Raw genomic sequence first — 20717 nt, 5'->3', positions numbered from 1 at the left:
AGGTTAAGAGGGAGAACTTTACTGTTTCTTTAAAATTAGTGGAGAACTTTGCATGTGCTTTTTTTTTTTATTAAGTACTGGACCTATAGAGGGTCGGTTGGTTCTTTCCGTTTTAAGCCTTGCGACAGCTAAGGTCGGTAAGGCCGTCAACTTAATTTTGTAATTATCAGGGGAAGAAAAGAAAACTTAGATGTTCGAGGTAAATATCAAAACCATACACGCTTACTACATAATAAGGACCTTCCTTATGTACTTGTAAATGCTAAATCTGTCTCTGAATAGTAAGTGGAAACTCTTATTGGCATTGCATAAAGATTTCTTCGTGAATGTGTCAAAGAAGAGAACGCTGGCATTTTAAAGGTACAGTTCAAAGTTTCACTGTTGCATGTTGTTAGGCAGACTCCCTCCATTCTTTTGCCGTAGACAGGAGTTTGAGTGGCCTAATAGACAGCTCTCATTGATTCGTGGGTGAAATTTCGGTAATAAACGCCAGAGTTGGCATTAGTTTGCATATGCAGATTTTATTATCGCATTTAAAAGATGGATTGACATACGATGCTCAGAGGTTCGACGAGGATTTTTTTTTTTTTTTTGGCTTAATGACATAGTAGTCCTTTGCTCTTACATTTACTTTTATACATTTACAGCGAGGTAGAAGTTAACAGAGAACATCAAATACATCAGGTTTTGTTGTATGTGGAAAGTGGATTCACTGGAGATTTGGCGTATAATTGTATTGTCTTTATGGTTTTCTTTCTTAGTATTTCGTCTCTCACTTTATACGCAAGCAATAGGTTTCTGTTATTATATTTATCTGATAAAGAAAAACGAGGAATATTGTGGCCTTGAATACTGCGGTTTGTAATTTGGTCATCAGCCGTATTATCAAATTCACTTTGTGATGGGTTTGTGCGCTCGCCTGCTGGTGGTGCCGGGGCACTTCCCTCTACATAACGTAGGTGGATATCCCAGTAGTCTTGGATCTTCCCGGTATTGCTGCTGTTTTAGGTGTATGCATTGGCCGGCAGTGAATAGTTTTTATCATGAGATTTCTGCCACAGTTAGCAACAGCAGTATGTTCCATGGGCAGAAAAGTTACACGAAAGTATAGTTTGGTGCTTTGCTGATGACACTAGGGTAAGCAGAATGATAGGATCAGGTGATGGGGAAAAAAAAAGATACAAAAAGACTTGAAGTCAATCTGCATATGTCCAGTGAAGCAGGTGGAATTCAACGAATATATAGATCATAGATCAACGATACATTGATGACACCGTATAAAGGCTCAACAAGGGAAAGTTGACCAAATTTTGAGAAGGTGGCCTTCGATTATTGTCACTGATCGGCCCTTGCCGACTGGCAGGCGGCAGGTGGTTGGTAGAAAGGAGATCCACACTTGGTATGACGTAAGAACACAAGGATTAGTTGTGTAAGACGTAGGGGGGAAAACCTCTAACAGCCCCTCCGGCTTCTTTATCCCCCTCGCAAATCTTTCCAATAAGTGGATCCCCTAGATATATAAAGCCTGTCTTGCCCATAGCCCGGTCATCTAGTCTCCGTTTTTCGTCGAACACAGTCATTTTTGCGCGACTTCTCCTCTTGCAGGATATAACGAACGAAATTTCGATGGTGAACGCCGTAAAAGTCTTCAAGAAAACTGCCCCTAATGGTACGTGGTTGGCATTCAGCGTAACATATCCCTAAGATTCAGTAGGTTGTTGTTGACCTGAGCGTGACTTCGAAGATCTTCGGAGACCGAAGCTACTTGGTGGGTTCCATATGGAGGTAGTGAATCGATGACGAGGAGTACGAAGGCTTGATCTCACGGGGACTGTGTTGCTCTTTCGCAAATGTAATTCAAAAGAAAACTTTAAGCTTTTGTGACGTTGCCTCGACGATGGACTTTGAAGGGTAGAAGAACCATGTACGACTTTTGCAGACTCTGTCGAAACAGCTTTACTTCTGACATTTATTGGTTTGTTCCCTTGGATGTTTATGGTGTTGGGAACGAGAGCATCAGATTTATCTCATTGGTGATGACGAGGAGTGCCAGAAATACGACGTCGATGGTCCTTTTGTCCCTGCTGCTCCAAGTATTCCTCCACCCCTTTCCGTGAAGTTAAGCACCGTGTCCTCACAGGGATACAACAGATGAAACTCTGTGTGCTTGAGACCTGAGGAGCTGATGGAAGCCAGCTGAACAAAGGCTACAATAGCCCCTGATGCTTATGAATGAAAGCCTACGTGAACTCTGCGCTGTCGCCCCCTAATATTGTTATGTTATACATCCAGTTTTTGTGTATATTCCCTCGTAAGGACCATATTGTTTTACGGCAAGAAACATAGCTTACGTTATATTTTATTTATCTCAGACTTCGTATAACTTATGCTGACATTTGTGTATCATTCAGTTCATATAGATGTAGGCAGCGGGAGTTTGTTAGAAATAACTAATATAATTCTTCAGGTTTTGTTTCTGACAATGCCTCCATCCTCTTCCGCAGGGAAGATCACTGTCTACCTCGGCCGCCGGGACTTCGTGGACAACACCAGCACCACCGAGCCTGTCGATGGCGTTGTAGTATGCGACAATGATTACCTCCGCGGCCGCAACGTCTACGCCACAGTCAGTACTCAGCCTCCTCCTCCCACTAAGCACATTTCCTCACATGGCCTCTCCTCCTTCCTCAGTAATCTTGCTACGTCCCCAGTTGTATTTCCTCTAAAGGACAAAAGATCTGAGCTAAGGTTCTTGGTAAGGGTAAATGCAGTGTGATACTGGTTGGTTTGTGACCCAAGACGTTCAGTTCAGTTGCATTCGCTGCTCAGAGCTTGCTCATCTTGTATAAAAGCCGACTATTTAATTTCCCTTCTTATGTTTAAAGTAGGCCAGCATAATTGATGAATACTTAGATTAGTGTCTAGCACCTTTAAACGTTCTACAGTTCCTTTACATATTTATAACCCACCTACAAGGGCTCTGGCCCATGTGGTTTCCACCCATTGCTTGGTGTCCATGAGATCTACAGAAGCTCTCTTTGGTGTCTTGATAGTGTAGACTGGGACAAGGAGATAATGAACCAGGCTCCGTCTGGGCTTTGGAGACTTCAGCTTGCTACGTTGTAGTTTGGAATTTACATAAAAAAAAGTAGTTCGTTTGTTACAGACCAAACTTTGCCATGTGCGTGATAAAACTTGGTCAAGAAGCACCTCCATGAAGATCATTAGCAGTTCGCTGATTTGGCTAAATGAATCATGTTCAGTTGTGTGTAGATACTAGTTTTTCTTTCTGTAGATCTCCCAATCACCCATCTTCAAGTAGAGAAATTGTTTACCAGCTGAAGAAAAAAATGCAGTGGTGTTAAGATTGTTATTTTGTTAATGATGCTGTTCCTTTGTATACATTACAAATTTACGTGCCTAGTTTTAGGTAAGAATTCTGACAGTTTACCCTATGTGTCTCTACGGAAGATATTTATATTATCTTTTCGCCCTGCCTCTCCGTCAGGTTACGGTCACGTACCGTTTCGGCCGGGAGGAGGATGAGGTCATGGGGCTGCACTTCAGCAAGGAGATGCAGCTGGCCACCCACCAGATTTACCCCAGCGTTGACCAGCTGGAACCAACTGGAGTGCAGGAGAGGCTCATCAAAAAGCTAGGGGGTAATGCCTGCCCCTTCGCGGTCACCCTCCCTGACAACGCACCTGCTTCTGTCCAGCTCTCCTCAGGAACAGAAGAAACTGTAAGCAGCTTAAGTTAACAATTGTTTTATTTGGCATAATACTTCAGAACTTCCTAACAGTTAATGACAGGATTTAACATACTGCCAATGACACAGAAATGTCCAAGAAACGACTATGTTATGAGTTTGGTTAAAAGGACTACTGTAGAAAAGAAAAAAAGTATATCTATATTCAGTTACTGTTCCACCAATGCTACTCATTAAAAAAAAAATTATTAGTTTGTATTTAAAAATTGATTCGTAGAATGAGATAGTTTTAGAAAATAAATCTTACATATTTTCAGCAGATAGTAAATATAACCACATTGTTCAGCGTTGAAATATTGCTATATTTCAGGATTAAACCTTTTGGGGTGATGAATAATTGTAGAAATAATGAATAACATAAGATTAAGTCTTGTGTTATTATAAGCTTTCTGACTTTAATGTTAAGAATTAGAAATTACTTAAATTGGGTAGACGAGGAACCCCTTTACTTGATGCGGAAATACTGCTTTGCTTCTTCAAGAGCAAGCCACTTGGTGTGATCTACGAGTTACGGGTGTTCGTGGGTGACAACAGTGAGGAAAAGCCCCACCGTCGTAACTCCGTGACCCTGGCCGTCAGGAAGGTCCAGTATAGCCCCCTAGACCGCAACAAGAGGCAGCCCAGTACCCTGGTCAGCAAGGGTTTCACTTTATCTTCCGGCAAGCTGAACCTGGAGGTTACCTTGGACAAGGACATCTACTACCACGGGGAGCAGGTGCAGGCCAACCTGAACATCAAGAATGCCAGCAGGAAGACGGTGAAAAACATCAAGTGTGCCGTCATCCAGCACGTGGAGGTCACCATGACCAATAACCACTTCAGCCGTGAGGTACCACACACGCCCCTCACTACTGTTTATCTAACATTAGTTCTTACATGCTTCCTAACCTTTAAAAATGTCAGACTTATGTAAGATTTTTCACTTTATTTTGACAGAGGCTAAACCTCCCAAAAGATTCATGCTATAATGTATTTTCCTTTTGTATTCCCATCTGATATAAACGACATTTCTTGGTGTAATTCTTTGATCAAAGGAATTGTGTGTCAAATAATGATGACATCCAGTATGAGTTTTCTAAGATTATCTAGTCTTCTCCCCTTCTCAAAAACCAGACGAATTATCATTATTGTATGCTTGCCTTATGTCTGCGGTATATAAGACTTTAATAAAGTTGGTCTTTTCCACAGGTGGCCAGTTTGGAGTCCAAGGAAGGGTGCCCTATCACCCCAGGCACCAACCTGCAGAAGTCCTTCTGTCTCAGCCCTTTGGCCAGCAGCAACAAGAACAAATCTGGTATTGCTATGGATGGCAAGACTAAGGTACTCATCCTTAGAAATGAACTCTTTGAGGCATTCTCGGAAAAAAAACTTGAAAGCAAGCACATTTCTTTTTTTTGACATTTATTGGAGTAGTGATTGGGAATTAGGCTGGAAATCATTTACTGAAATCGCATATATCGATCGAATATTTGCTAATGTATATACCTGGTCAGAATATAATTGTAACAAATTATTTTGGAACATACAAGAAATGTAAACACATTATACACACCAACGCTGCTGCCCATATAGTTGCAAACACAAACACAGATAAATATATACCACACTGTGGCATCCTTACATATAATTTATTCTTGCAGGACACAGATTCAAACCTGGCCTCCTCTACGGTCATTGGGGAAGGCAAAAACCCCAACGATGCCCTTGGCATTGTTGTGTCGTACGCTGTTCGTGTCCGTCTTAACTGTGGTGCTCTTGGTGGTGAGCTGTTGGCCGACCTGCCTTTCAAATTGATGCACCCCATCCCTGGTGACTTAGGTGAGGCTTTCTAGAAAGGTATGTCTTAGACATTACATAAACAAAAATGCATTTATATATATATATATATATATGGATGTGGATAGGGAGTTGTGGTTTCGGTGCATTACACAGGACAGCTAGAGACTGAGTGTGAAAGAATTTGGCCTTTTTGTCTGTTTTCCTGGTGCTACCTTGATGAAATGGGGTAACAATGCTGTTTCTTGTGGAGTAGGGTAGTGCCAGGAATGGATTCAAGCAAGCATGAATATGGACATGTGTATATATGTATATGTTGATGTTTTTGTATATGTGTATGCATATGTGTGTGTATGGGCATTTATGTATATGTATGTATATATGAGTGGATGGGCCATTCTTCGTCTGTTTCCTGGCGCTACCTCGCTGATGCAGGAAAATGTTGACGGGAATGAATAAGGGCAGACAGTATGAATTATGTACTTGTGTATATATGTATATGTCTGTGTGTGTATATATATATATGTATACGTTGAGGTGTATAGGTATGTATATGTGCGCGTGTGGACGTGTATGTATATACATGTGTATGTGGGTGAGTTTGGCCATTCTTTCGTCTGTTTCCTTGCACTACCTTGCTAATGTGGGAGACAGCAACAAAGTATACTATATATATATATATATATATATATATATATATATATATATATATATATATATATATATATATATATTTTATTTATTTTGCTTTGTTGCTGTCTCCCGCGTTTGCGAGGTAGCGCAAGGAAACAGACGAAAGAAATGGCCCAACCCACCCCCATACACAATGTATATACATACACGTCCACACACGCAAATATACATACCTATACATCTCAATGTACACATATATACACACACAGACACATACATATATACCCATGCACACAATTCACACTGTCTGCCTTTATTCATTCCCATCGCCACCTCGCCACACACACACACATATATATATATATATATATATATATATATATATATAATAGTATGTGTCTGCGTTTGTGTATAAGAAACTTGTTTGTCTAGTAAAGAATGGGATTTTTATATTGGTGTGTGTCCATGAGTGTATGTGAGACTTGAAGAAGTCAGTGTTCCAGAATATTAGGTACTAGTGTATCTCACTTGCCTGTTCATGTAAACTGTGTATGAATACTGAGGTGAACTTTTGCTGACACCATAGGTGGAGTGTCGAAAACGCAGATGGAGAATGAGAACATCGAGTTTGAAGACTTTGCTCGTCTGCGCCGTGGCATGAGTGTTGACCAGCCCTAGGGTTGTGTGACACCTCTTCCCACCACTAGTGTGACACGTCAGACACCAGTGCTGTGTTACACATCTGCCACCAGTTTTGCATTACACATTTTTTCTTCACTTTTGGTTAACTAAACCTTTCTCTTGTGCTTTTATGTCCTGCCTCATGAATTCTGTCATCCATGATGCTGTCTTTTTCTTTCCTCTGAACATGTGCTGTTTCACTTGTTAGTGTAGCCAGTTCCATCTGTATCTGGGAAGTTTCCATCAGGCTAGATATATGCATGCCTAATTATAGCTGGGAGTAAACATGAGCTGCTTTATATGTGCTAGTATTGCCGCCAGCAGTCTAATGTCCCTATATATATACAGTAATGCATATGAATCATCTTCCAAATTATGCAAAACCATCTTTGCCATCTACAGTGATTGCCCACAAGTATGTGCATTTCTACACCATTCTTTTTCCCTTTTGCACATGCAGTTCTGCCAGTTTTACTGTGATGTACTCTTCTGCTAGCTTTGAGATTCTCATTGCACATGCAGTTCCACCAATCTTGCTATGCTTACACCTCGCGCTGGTATTAAAGATTTCGATGTAGTTAGTTAACCTCACGAACGAACGAAAAGTATGATCTTTAGAAATGCTATCAGTACTGCAAGAATGGCTCTGTTTGCAGTCAATAAATTAATGAAATGATCAACTTAGGCTTTTTTTCATCTGTGATTTATTTACGAGAAGAAATTTGAATAGTTAGAATTATCTTGGAATATGAATTTCTGAATTTATCTTCAGCAATTATTAATTCAACAGATTAGATTGATGTATTACTCTATTGGTATCGAATTCATTGTTCAATAAAATTTAGTGTATTGTCATTTTTCCTTACTTATGTCATACACTTAATTCTAGGGACATCAGAATTTATTTTCCAGCCATGTTGAGGATTCATGACTCCCTACATTATAAGTTTTTCAAAAACTTCAAGTTTCGTTTGGTATCACTTCAGGATTTTCCTAGAGCAAGGAAGGTTTTTGTTTTCATAACCCTGCTGTTTTTGGGCCTGAGGAATAATTAGTTTTAGTTGACAAGTCAAATATTATTTCCTTTGCCACCTCAGGGTTTCTTTGAAGGACAGGATTATATTAAAATAAGTTAGGGCTTAGGCAATGGAGTGAAGCTCCCAGTTTGGGGCTTGTTATTTATACGGACTTTTAATCCAACACTTGGTTGTTACTTAAAGATGGTAATGGGTTTGAGCTCTTTTGAATGCTATTAGAGACAATGAAACCAAATTGATCTTTTCATGCATCAGGATTGATATTTGTATGAATCTTGATATATGCAAAAAATTATCTTCTGTAGGAGATAAATAAATCAATTAATGATGTGAAAATGAATGAAAATAAGCTAGTCAGCAGAATACTTTTGATCCCTGGTATTATTGGGTTGCCAGAACAACTATTGCAAAAACAGTATCATCATACTGCATTACTGAAACAAAGAAAGGAAGTGGTGAGGAGTACTGATTAAGGCGAAGGTAGAAGGGTGTATCTGAATAGCGGTATTGCCTAGTACCATGTCCATTTTGATTGTTGATTTTTGATGGCCCTGAAAAAATGAAAGTTCTTGGATAATTTTTGCATTCCTGAATTGCATCATAATTCAGCTTTCGTAATTATGTTTAAGGTAACTGCCTCACACTGTTAAAACTGCCTCATAGGATTAGATGTAACATACATCTCTATATTTGCTTCAGAGCACAGCTTTTGGGCATTTGTGGCACCTCGAAAGTACCTACAGACAGTTAGATGGCTTTGACTTAAATAATGAAGAGGGCATAACAGGTTCACATGCAATTTTGGATTTTTCATATCCTGTATATATCCTAAGAATGTGCTTCTCTTTGAGACTTGAAACCTCCATCACCTGGACTTCCCATTTCCTTCACTCTTATCAGTGTGCACTTGCTAAGGATTGTTGCAAAGTCTTGGAGGGATGTAAATTTACAGCATATACACTCATTTGTTATCATCATTCTGCATTTTACAGATGCAAGTGGCTACAAGACATTTTTGCCACCCATAATGCTTTGTGCCAGAATAGTACTGTAACTACAGGCATTAGATCATTGGACTTGAGTAATCTGATGGAGTAGCACAAAAGCAAGTTTTTGCCAAGTATTGGCAGGTTTTGATTACATGGCATTTCCTTTATGTAATCTATGTAGAAGCATGTTAAAAATATTGGGCATTGCATGGGTGTGCTGCTACTATGTCACTTTGACTTGCTATTAAGTCCAATATTTAAGATGGACAGTTTCCTTTAAAGCATCTTCAGCTTTCTTCCAGGCTTTGAGAAAATTTTTAATAAGTTTTGAGATTTTTCATACTGTTCACCATTTCCCGCATTAGCGAGGTAGCATTAAGAAGAGAGGACTGAGCCTTTGAGGGAAATCCTCACTTGGCCCCCTTCTCTGTTCCTCTTTTGGAAAATTAAAAAATGAGAGGGAAGGATTTTCAGCCTCCCGCTCCCTCCCCTTTTAGATATAATCATTATTTATTTGAAATGTAGCTGATATGCCATTTCCTAAATCTAATTCTTGGTTTTAAATTCAACAGCTGCTTCGTATCTTAACCAATCCAAGATCCCCTAACAGCTCTGAAAGCTTATTTTACTCTCTTTTTGAACTAGGGATGGATCGTGTGTATAGAGCATAACTTCACTTGAACAAATTCATTAACCATGTCTAGTGTGTTAAAGTGAGACATGAACATCAATAATTAGGTTCATAATTTTTCATTTTGACTACTGAGCTGATTTGTCTTGTGAGATCAGTCTCCTCTCACCACACTGTCTTAACACAAAATATTTCTTAACATGTTCAGAAATCATTCTTTGGGCATCTTTATAAGAAATATCTCTAAACTAGTTTTTTTTTACTGAAACTTTCCATTTTTTCTGTGGTCTGCCACCTGACCTTTTGCCTTCAACTATTTCACTATATTTCTTTGACCAGACCATCATTAGTATATTCTAAATTACTTTCATCCATATTCCTTTTCCACGATTTCTTTGTACGAGTCATTTTTCTTACTTTCCTCTTCTGATTACAACTGTGTAAAAGGTTAAGGATGTTAAGAGTGTCTGTAATAGTTGTATATGTGCCACTCGGTGATAATAGAGGGGGTTGAGGTTGCCTAGATAAAAATGATATAGACCAGTGGAGAAAGCATATGTTTGGTGCCTTGAATGGATGTGTTGGTACAAATCTGAGAGGAGAGTGATGAGTTGGTTAAGGTAGTGCTGGATGCAGTGACATTTTGAAAGAATATGGATTGACAAAGGCAAGTATGAGTGATGCAGATACATTCTTTAAACATAAAGATGTTCAAAAAAAAAAAACACATGGGGACAGACAGGAAAGTAAGAATATGTTAGTGTACATGATGTGAAGTCTAAGGGTAGGCTGGAAGAGGGTTTGCTGATCATATGATATTAATATATTAACTTCTTCAAATACAAAGTGCCACAAACTACAGCTGCTTAATATTCATAAGGACATCACACTATGACATATATTTCAAAATCTAAGAAGCCTTTTACTGGCATTAACTTAAAGCATCCACTTATGACACACAGTCCTCTTTTTCTTTGTTGCACCACTTACATGCCACCTCACTTAAGATGACATAAAACATTGGCACTTCCATAGTTATTCCATACCACTTGCTCATAACATTTATCCATACACATCCATTTTTTTGTATAAAAGCTATAAACAGCATTCATAAATCTTTCATGCATACCACATAAAGCAACTTAAAGAGCTTCATTATTACTTTAATATTGTATATGCCTTCTCTGAATCCATAAAAACTCCCTACTCGTCTTTTAACTTTCTCCACTTCTTGTTTTGGTAAAAATGTGGTTACATACCCTCTTTTCTATGTAACATCTCAAAGTATTTGGTATTTGGTAAATAATTTAGGATGAAATAACTTTGAGGTTATTTGAAATATATTTAATAACTAAACGTAACTGTGTACATGTCTTGAGACTATCACACTAGATATTTCATAATTTGGTGTCATGTAGTTTTAATGAGTTGGAGAAAAAGGAACTCCCTGTAGTCATAACAAGCTAATTTATTTACAGCAGATACAAGCTTAAATACAGTCAGTGAAAACGCATCCAGCTTGGGGATTCTATAATGCCACACAGTAGCTTCTCATGCTTGCTTATAAAGGTGCACCAGCATTGCTTTGCCAACCTGCAACATGCTGTACACCTTACAACACATTTAAAAAGTGACTCGAATATACATCTGGTAAAAGATGAAAGTCTCACAGAAAGGTAATATAAATAATATTAAGATATTAGAGACAGATGTGAAAAAAATCTTAATACCCAATCTCTCCGATCTTAAGTAAAAGGCTAACTGACTGGTGACCACAAAGGAGATAAACTAAGCCAGTACCAAGCACAGCTTGGTATGGCATCCCTGCACAGCAAAGGATATGCTTATTAAAATGCTCCCAAGTAGGCCATCAATCCAGCAGGCACATGGTAATAGTTTTAGCCACAATGATATCAGCAGTATTCTGTAATCAAGAACTCTAATGCAGTATGAGCTGAATAATGTGAATAAATTTTCGTCCTCAGTATTATAAAACTTCAGATTCTATAAGGTGGTGGTAACTCAGTACAATATGCTTTCAAGTTATTGTACTGAAACAAATTTTGTTTTCATTGGGCAACTTTGCACTGAAACTGCCTTAACATCTTTTCAATGGATACACATTACTAGTACAGTAAACTGAAGCCCATGTGTTATACAAATTGGCTGTGTGTGTGTATTTTACCACTTTTACCACGTTCATCTTGAATATAGATACTCTGATATAATGTGGATGGAGATCTATTTATTAGTGGTAACGGCAGATGTAAATTCAACCTAGAGCGTGTTCTGTGACGGAGAGACAGAGTGATTCCAAGCGATCTGTGATATCATTATCTGCAGGATCAGGTGATGATGGAGGAGCTCCTAAGTGTGAATATGATGTTGCAGGAGAAAAGTGAGGTTCCAGCACTGTTCCTGAAGCTCCTGAGCCCCCAGATATCCGCAGTTCCCCACAGCCACTGCTTCCTGGGGCAAGGGATGAAGATGTAGTAGGAGGGGGAACAGGACGAGCATGACCAGTCAGTGGCAACTGGTGGGGACGGGATGGTGCTGATCTTGTTCGCTGTAAAGTGATGTGTGGCCGCAACTGCAAAGTGAATGAAATTACTTAAAGAAATTTTCTTGTGACAAAATTAAACACAAAAGTTAATACCAAAGTATGTAAAACTTTCATTACTAACTACCCACAGAACAAAATCTACAATATGTTCTATCACACAACCTGAGAAACCATATACACAGTAGTCTTTAATTTGTGCCTGTTAAGTCAAAGATGAGTTATGTTAGAAGGGATAGTAGTCCCAATAGTGCTGTACAGATGTGTCTTAGGTCTTGGATGCAAGTGAAAATGAGAGGGGGGATATGTTGGAGATGAAATGTCTGAAGATATATATGGTGTGATGCAGATTGACTGTAAGGAAGTACAATGTAAGAGGAGTGAGAGAAAGGACAGGAGAGCTGGATATCAAAAATGAGATATAAGGATGGAATGGATGAGGGGCTGAATTTTCAGAGTGTTACAGGCATGAATGGTATAAAATAAGCTGGATAGATGTAAAATATGGGGTAGGTTTTGTACTGTCAGTGAGCTGAACCATGATGATATGAAGTAGTTGAGGTAAACCAAAGAATACTCTATGGTGCTTGGTTGTGGATTCTGGTTTTAAGTATCCACATTTTATGACAGAGTAGGTTTGTTTAACTAGTTCGCTGCTCACTTATTCTTGATGCTTACTTGCAACCATGGGAAAACTAATTATGTATTAGAGCATACTTATCATACCAACTATTACTATGTATAGCATGTATTTCTTTCACTTTTAACAAACATTTTCAAGATCAGAATCCATTCAACATTTATTATATCTTTTTTTTATTATTTGCTTTGTCGCTGTCTCCCGCGTTAGCGAGGTAGTGCAAGGAAACAGACGAAAGAATGGCCCAACCCACCCACATACACATGTATATACATACAAGTCCACACACGCAAACATACATACCTATACATCTCAACATGTATATATACACACACAGACATATACATATATACCCATGTACATAATTCATAGTCTGCCTTTATTCATTCCCATCGCCACCTCGCCACACATAAAATAACAACCCCCTCCCCCCTCATGTGTGCGAGGTAGCGCTAGGAAAAGATAACAAAGGCCCCATTCGTTCACACTCAGTCTCTAGCTGCCATGTAATAATGCACTGAAACCACAGCTCTTTATTATGTCTTATTACCAATTTCCAGCTATGGCTGTTGTTCTTTCCATATGCTGTATATCATTACAAGACTCATCAAATATTCCTTTTCAGATTTTGCATTTCTTAAGTACATTCATTCAGCAGGTCCTTCAGTAAGTATTGTACATGTATTCTGAGCACCAACTAGATATTGCATGAGCATGCATAACATTCCTCTTTCTGGGAGTATTTTCACATGTATATTACTCTCATTACTGACTATTTCACTTGATACAACTTTTGCTCTTATCACAAATGCTATTTCCCTTTTTTTTTTTTTTTTTTTTTTTTTTTTTTTTTTTTATACTTTGTCGCTGTCTCCCGCGTTTGCGAGGTAGCGCAAGGAAACAGACGAAAGAAATGGCCCAACCCCCCCCCCCATACACATGTACATACACACGTCCACACACGCAAATATACATACCTACACAGCTTTCCATGGTTTACCCCAGACGCTTCACATGCCTTGATTCAATCCACTGACAGCACGTCAACCCCTGTATACCACATCGCTCCAATTCACTCTATTCCTTGCCCTCCTTTCACCCTCCTGCATGTTCAGGCCCCGATCACACAAAATCTTTTTCACTCCATCTTTCCACCTCCAATTTGGTCTCCCTCTTCTCCTCGTTCCCTCCACCTCCGACACATATATCCTCTTGGTCAATCTTTCCTCACTCATTCTCTCCATGTGCCCAAACCATTTCAAAACACCCTCTTCTGCTCTCTCAACCACGCTCTTTTTATTTCCACACATCTCTCTTACCCTTACGTTACTTACTCGATCAAACCACCTCACACCACACATTTTCCTCAAACATCTCATTTCCAGCACATCCATCCTCCTGCGCACATCTCTATCCATAGCCCACGCCTCGCAACCATACAACATTGTTGGTACCACTATTCCTTCAAACATACCCATTTTTGCTTTCCGAGATAATGTTCTCGACTTCCACACATTTTTCAAGGCTCCCAAAATTTTCGCCCCCTCCCCCACCCTATGATCCACTTCCGCTTCCATGGTTCCATCCGCTGACAGATCCACTCCCAGATATCTAAAACACTTCACTTCCTCCAGTTTTTCTCCATTCAAACTCACCTCCCAATTGACTTGACCCTCACCCCTTTATATATGTTAATTATCTCTGACTTCTTCATCACTATATTCCCTTACAGCTTATTGTATGTCACACAAGTTCTAACCAAAATGGTAAATGAAGAAAAGGAATCTTCAAATTTCCATATTTGTAACTTCAGTTTCTGGTGTTTTAAATATATGGGAATGACTTTACTTGTAGCAATAACCACCTGGAAATTTTAAAAAAGAATTACTCTGGACAACGCTTAATATCTTGAGGAAGAAGAAGAAAAAATAATTTTAAGGGCAGGGATGTGGTGACAGGTCTCGAGGTCAAACATTTTCAAAACATTCATTATTTAGACTTGCTTATGAAATTAACATTAAATAGTTAATTTCATAAATTCATACCTCAGAAGGAGTCTCTTGCAAAGAGGGTCGTTTGGCAAGGAACTGTTGCGGAGAAAGCAGCCCCCCTACACCAAGTGAGGGAAGACCAGGTAAACTATTTCGTGGACTCATTAGCCCACCCAGACTGGCAGCCGCAGCAGCAGCAGCAGGCGGTAAGGCGAAGAGTGGATGTGGCTGAGGTGCAGGAAAACCTTTACCCCCTACAAGAAGTCCTGCTGGGATGTGGGTATGACGCTGGCCACCAACCCGAGGAACCCTGAAGGATCCACCAAGAAATCCATCACCACCGTACTGCTGACTCCATCTTATGGGAGGAAAGATGACATACTCTAAATTTAAAAGAAAATTTTTCCCCACACAAATGGTTACCGCACTGTTCCCCTCAGACCACATTATAAACAAGGGAGAGAAGCTTGTTTTTAATCCAGGCATGTGATAATCAACTGAGAAGGTATTGTCCATCTTAAGAAGATACTCTCGCCACGACCACTTTCATCATGACTTGGTGAACAAAGTCCACAACAAATACTTAAATCTGTTTATCTCTGATGAAAATATATGGCAGGTCCAATTCTGTTTAATTTATAATTTGTTTTTCCACCTTTATTATGGAATTTTTTTTGTTCTACTTATAGAAATACAGTATTTTAGAACAATAATATGGAATCGAAAAACTTTCAGGTAAAATATCTTCTGGAAATATTCTTGTAACTGACACATTCTTGTATTCAGAATTGTGTAAATCCAGCAGATGCTGAATAATAAAGCATTGCTAGTAATTCATACTTGTTTTGGGTTTATGAAATGGGTCCTTCATTACAGCGGTGTTGAACAAAGTGAGAATCATACCATGTGCTGCTCAAGCACGTATGTGTTTGATGAACTTCATTATGTACAAATATGTATGGAACATTAACTAGATAGTGTGCTTTAAAATAAATTTTCTGTGCAACACCACATCAAAGAGTAATTTCAAAGGAATGTTCATTACAATGTGCTTTTTCAGAAGTACAAAATCTTTAGAAAATACAATTATGTCTATTGACTACATTTCCTTTCAAATTAACAATGTCAAAGCAGTGTTTCCAGAAGCAGAAGTGAAAGTGGCTAAGCAAGGATTCCTCATAACCAAAACAGACCAACACTGCCTACCAAATTTCTGTTTAATCACTTCAGGTGAATCCAGCCTAAAAGCCGAAGTGATGACTGTGTTGTGGACACAATAATTGTGCGTTTGGCAGACACCAGGTCACCATGAGAGGGAATGAGGAGCTGTATCAACACTTCTGCTATTAATAAGCACCCAAGATTGAAGGGATGTTGCTACTCTCTTGCTGGTAATGAACACCTGTGATTTGCTGTTTTGATGATTACATTAACTTGCATGTTATCATTATGGTGGGTGAAATTATCCATCAGTCTGTCACTAGGGATGAAGAAAAATTTCAATTTGCCCACACAGAATTAGGCAATCAATTATTAGATATCACAACAGTCAAGATGGAAAATAAATATTGCATGAGATACACACTAACCTGCGATTATGACGACTATCTTTAGTCTTAGGTGGGAGTGGATGCCAAACACGGATAATTTGCTGTTTCCATGACTGAAGCCTCCGTGCTTGTGTTGGGGTAAATGCCTCATGGTTGACACATTTTTCTACTAACCCTAGGAAAGCACTAACACACTCATCTTCTGGTCTCACACTTACTAACAACTGCGTACATACTGAAAAAAATGTTTCATGAATCACTATGTTGTATATTGTTTATCTTAAATTCCATTGCCATTTACATGGAGTAGATCATGTGCATGCTGTATGGGTACTCATAATTCATGGGAATTAATTTTGCAAAACTTAGGTTCCTAACCCAAGTCCTGCAGGCTGGGACATCACATTCCATATCATAGACTTCCTGCCCTGCTATCATCATAATATTTACCCAGTGAAAATTAAATTATAATTCAAAGATTCAAAGGATGTGTACAATTAAACCAATGAACCAGTGAAATACAAAAAGGGCCCAGAGCATTTCTCCTGAGCATATACAGGTTCCATGAGATGCTTTATAAAAAGAATGGCTGATGTGGTTAATGAGTATGAAGTTTTGTCCAATCCATTTAGTTCACAGAAACTTGAGAATATTTTATGCTCCTTATACATCTGCAATTAAAATGTAAACAGCTGGAGATCCAGCTTTGACAGGATGACAAGAGTAATATGAATGTCTTTCATCAATCCTTATAGAGTGGACGAAGGTCGCTGGCAGGATATGCATGCCTCAAAAATACATTTAACTCCATACACTCAGATTTTATGAAATCCTAAACCTTACTGGGCCCTTTGCAGAAATTACCTGTCTGACATTTGACTGTAAGATGTTATGGGAGGCTCTGACATTTCTAGTGCTTGCATGGGCTGGTAACAAGTCCATGACATAGCTCTGATTGTTGTCCTACTTCTGACTCAAGACAGTCATTAAGGTATGAAGCTTTTGAATTTTTTCCTAAAGGGTCAAACTCTGTTTGGAGATTTTTGCTTGATGGTGTCCATGCATGCAACATGGATAATGATATCAGTTGATATCTGGATTTGATCTACTCTGTACAGAACTTGCTCTACTTAATATATGGAGATGACATCATCTAAGATGATCAAAGGCATTTTGGCAAAATGCTTGTGTTCAACTGGGCAAGTACCAAATGCTTATGCAGGCAGGAATCAGTGATATTAATCAGGTGGCTTTATGTTGGATATGAAAGGAATATGTGGAACTGATGTAAAAGTGTTACTCATCTAATCTAGGAATGCTAAGAGCAATACTATAGGCATGTGGTCAGACTTTCATTTAAGAGCAGATTTTACTAAGCAGTTTCAGGAATTAATAACTCTGGGATAAGGGTCACCCATAAAATTCTTAGTTTCAAAATATTCTAATTGGAAAGGTGTCTTCCCAGGAGCTCAGTAAAGGAATCCCCAAACAAGTTAGAAAACAAATGCTGCAAAAACACACAACATTTTAACAGAACTTCAACACAGCTATGAGTTCTTCACTATAAAATATCAAATATGAAAAAACAACTGCAAGAAGCAGGGGAAACTTTCAAAGAAACGGTAAATGTCAGGTCTTCAACTGACTTTCATTCATATTTCTTGTGTGACTATAAAATCATTGTATGGCTATTCAAAAATAGCCATATAAAGAATGCCTTGATTTATTTATAAGTACAGGCACTAATTACATACATGAGCAAAGTTTTTCCCACAGAGATGTGTTGTTTACATGCTGCACTTTTTTTTAATACCACAGTAACAAATTCTTCATAATTACTTCTGCTAAATTTATAAAGCATCCCAAAACACTCACCTTTACCCATAACCCGTGTAAACTGAGAAGGCAGATCATTTTCAGGGATGGAGTTGCCACTCTCTGCCTCTAATGTAGGTCTGGATACTTCAACATTTTCTTCTTTCAGAAGTTCTCTATCATCACTTCTCAATGAACTAGCAGATGAGGAAGTGGAAGTTGACAATGAGGAAGCTGAGGAGGCAGTGGTGGTGGTTGTAACAGAAGCAGTGGTAAAAGATGGAGAGAATGTAGTGTGAGTGGAAGAAGACACTGTGGAAGATGGAGGCGTTGCAGTAAGGTCAGAAGTAGATGAGGTGTGAGAGGGATTATTTAAGTGTTGGGAAGATTGAGTAGATTCACTCGGAGGACTGTAAGGTGGGAATGGAGTAAGGATTATTGATTTGAGTTCATTGAGGCATGATAATAAGTTACCACCATTCATCACTTCCTGGAGGTTAGAAACATATATTGAATTTATTAGTTACACCATACAAAACAGAACACTCAGAACAGTCATTGGCTGCTTCCTAACTACAAACATTCAACTTATACACAATAAAGCAAAAACACTCCTAATACTGTCTCTCCTCAATATGCTTCACACTCAGCTCTTGCAAGAGCACTAGACCTTTCCCAACCAAACCACTTTAGAACCAACCACCAAATACCAAGCAGAAATAAATAGCTTATCCTGCTTCACACTTCAGCTACTTACACCCTCCCAACAAACATGACTGACAAAACATATGCACACCAAACTGACCCACCAAGCACTTAACCTCTCCCAATCCAATCTTAAACACAATTCTACCATACATGCACCTATCTGAAATTATGCTTTCTCTGCATGTATGAGTTATCTGCATTCTGGACAAAATCCATCCCTCCAACATTACAAACACTATTCAATATATCACAAGATGCCTTATGTCCAAGCTGCAACTTCCATACTGAAGAAACTGAACAATTAAACCTCATAGTCCTGAACCCAACCCAAAAAGGTTTATACAAAACATCACCATATTTCCTGACCTGACCTCTGTGTTATTTCAGTTCATCACAAATATCAATGAATGATGATTTACCTTTTCAATTTGGACTAGTTGCTTGTGACGTTCCTTTAGCTTGTTTATAGACAAGACAATTTTGTGCCGTGCTCCTTTGGTAACGCCCTGACTTTCCAACGTTGCTTCATCTAGTGCCAACAGCTCTTCATAGCTTAAACTGCAGAGCAATGGTGAGTATTTGTGCAAGCGCAGAGACTTGAGCCACACACCAACATCTGTAATACAGGACATTTTAAAATTTTTGTCCATGCTATCAAGGTTTAAGATGAGTTCTGAAGTCTTCAACTTACACCTGTGTGTAAGCTTGCCAAAAAAAATGAACTGACTAGGATCATAAACATCAGGTACAACAAGTGATGTAATGATGGAGTGCATTACTGCCAAAACATATTTAATTAAATCACAAGCTGAATTACGAAGGACAGTGCAAAAATATCTTTGCAAACAGGAAATAATGCTAAGTAATACTACATTCATGTCACCAAAGTTTTTGCTTCTTCCCCTTAAAGTAAACAAGGACCCCATATTTGTAGCAAGTTTGGCGGTAATGTTTGTGATTGTGGTAGTAAACACATAAATATCATTATGAAAGAAGATAATGCTATTGAATCCACTGTGTAACATCAGTTGTTACCTCTCATGCCAGGATGTGGCTGGCACTGTTCTTCTGGGTTGGAATCACAGCCAGAAGAGCGTGAGGATGTGGCAGAGTTGTTTGGTGATTGTGGGGCATCACCAGGAGCTCCAGCTACTGCAGTTGCTCCACCACACCAACCAACATCATCCTGGTAATGAAGACAAATTATCATGCTAATGTACATATTTCATTTACATGTCAACAATTCTAGGTTTGCATAATGCATCTTTAGAAGACTTTAATTGATTTACTATTAGTGTTTTCCACTATACCTTCATTTTACCTATTACTTTGTGTTGGGCTGTCCATGCACAACTTTCTTACACTTTTATCTGTATTTCTCTTCTCTACATCAATATAATTTTGAAATACCATTACCATGGCATCTATATGTCTATATGTTGTGACCCTTTTAATAAGGAACCAAAGAGTTCTGGCACCAATATTGTATTCATTCACATACATGGCACTGGAGTTGAGAGTGTGAGGCATCTTAAAGCCACTTTTTTGTAAAATTTACTTTACCTTTGATAAACTCTGAGTATGTATCATGTCATTGTTTATCTATTTATCAATTATTTACTAAAATGAAAACATGTACTTAGTTTCTTGAAATGTCCAGCTTTAATAAATTACTAACTTGGAACCTATTTTGGAATCCTTTTCTGCAAACTTTGCCAAGTAGTCGTAACTGACTGTATATATATATATATATATATATATATATATATGTAATTTTGTTACATAAAAATGTCCCAGCTATCAAAGAATTCGTGACATTTAGATATGGTGGAAAACCTCTTGAAAGAAACTTGCATGGACCACCATATACACAAGGAAATAGTGACAATTATTTGATTAAAAAACTTGTAAACTACTGAGCACTAACAGGAGAGATA

The 20717-nt window shown here is 38.5% G+C and overlaps 2 protein-coding genes across 16 annotated transcripts in view; one reads left to right on the top strand and one right to left on the bottom strand.

The window, feature by feature from the left end:
• Window positions 1-1546: 1546 nt before the first annotated feature.
• LOC139763871 (arrestin homolog) lies at window positions 1547-20464 on the top strand. Of its 2 annotated transcripts, XR_011716283.1 has the most exons (8): window positions 1547-1669; window positions 2505-2626; window positions 3509-3742; window positions 4251-4598; window positions 4958-5089; window positions 5410-5587; window positions 15938-16098; window positions 19828-20464. XR_011716283.1 is itself a non-coding variant. In XM_071690250.1 (7 exons), exons 1-7 carry the CDS (start codon window positions 1627-1629, stop codon window positions 6854-6856), a joined length of 1149 nt encoding a protein of 382 aa, XP_071546351.1. In that variant the 5' UTR covers window positions 1547-1626; the 3' UTR covers window positions 6857-7709. The 2 variants fall into 2 exon arrangements, 1 of the variants encoding a protein (XP_071546351.1); XM_071690250.1 differs by lacking the exons at window positions 15938-16098; window positions 19828-20464 and adding an exon at window positions 6765-7709.
• LOC139763870 (protein Smaug homolog 1-like) overlaps window positions 10846-20717 on the bottom strand; it is a 136839-nt gene continuing 126967 nt past the window's right edge. For 13 of the 14 annotated variants that reach the window (XM_071690237.1, XM_071690238.1, XM_071690249.1 and 10 more), the window contains 6 exons: window positions 19816-19966; window positions 19200-19396; window positions 18133-18562; window positions 16297-16492; window positions 14762-15065; window positions 10846-12106 (listed from right to left, as the gene is read on the bottom strand). In XM_071690237.1, the coding sequence (XP_071546338.1) occupies window positions 11789-12106; window positions 14762-15065; window positions 16297-16492; window positions 18133-18562; window positions 19200-19396; window positions 19816-19966 (1596 nt within the window). In that variant the 3' untranslated portion in view covers window positions 10846-11788. The remainder of the gene's footprint in view (window positions 12107-14761; window positions 15066-16296; window positions 16493-18132; window positions 18563-19199; window positions 19397-19815; window positions 19967-20717) is intronic. The other variant, XM_071690236.1, reaches the window with a different exon arrangement.

Source organism: Panulirus ornatus, chromosome 48 (assembly GCF_036320965.1).
Source record: "Panulirus ornatus isolate Po-2019 chromosome 48, ASM3632096v1, whole genome shotgun sequence".
In the NCBI taxonomy this organism is placed as follows: Eukaryota; Metazoa; Arthropoda; class Malacostraca; order Decapoda; family Palinuridae; genus Panulirus; species Panulirus ornatus.
This window is presented reverse-complemented; position numbering and strand designations above follow the sequence as displayed.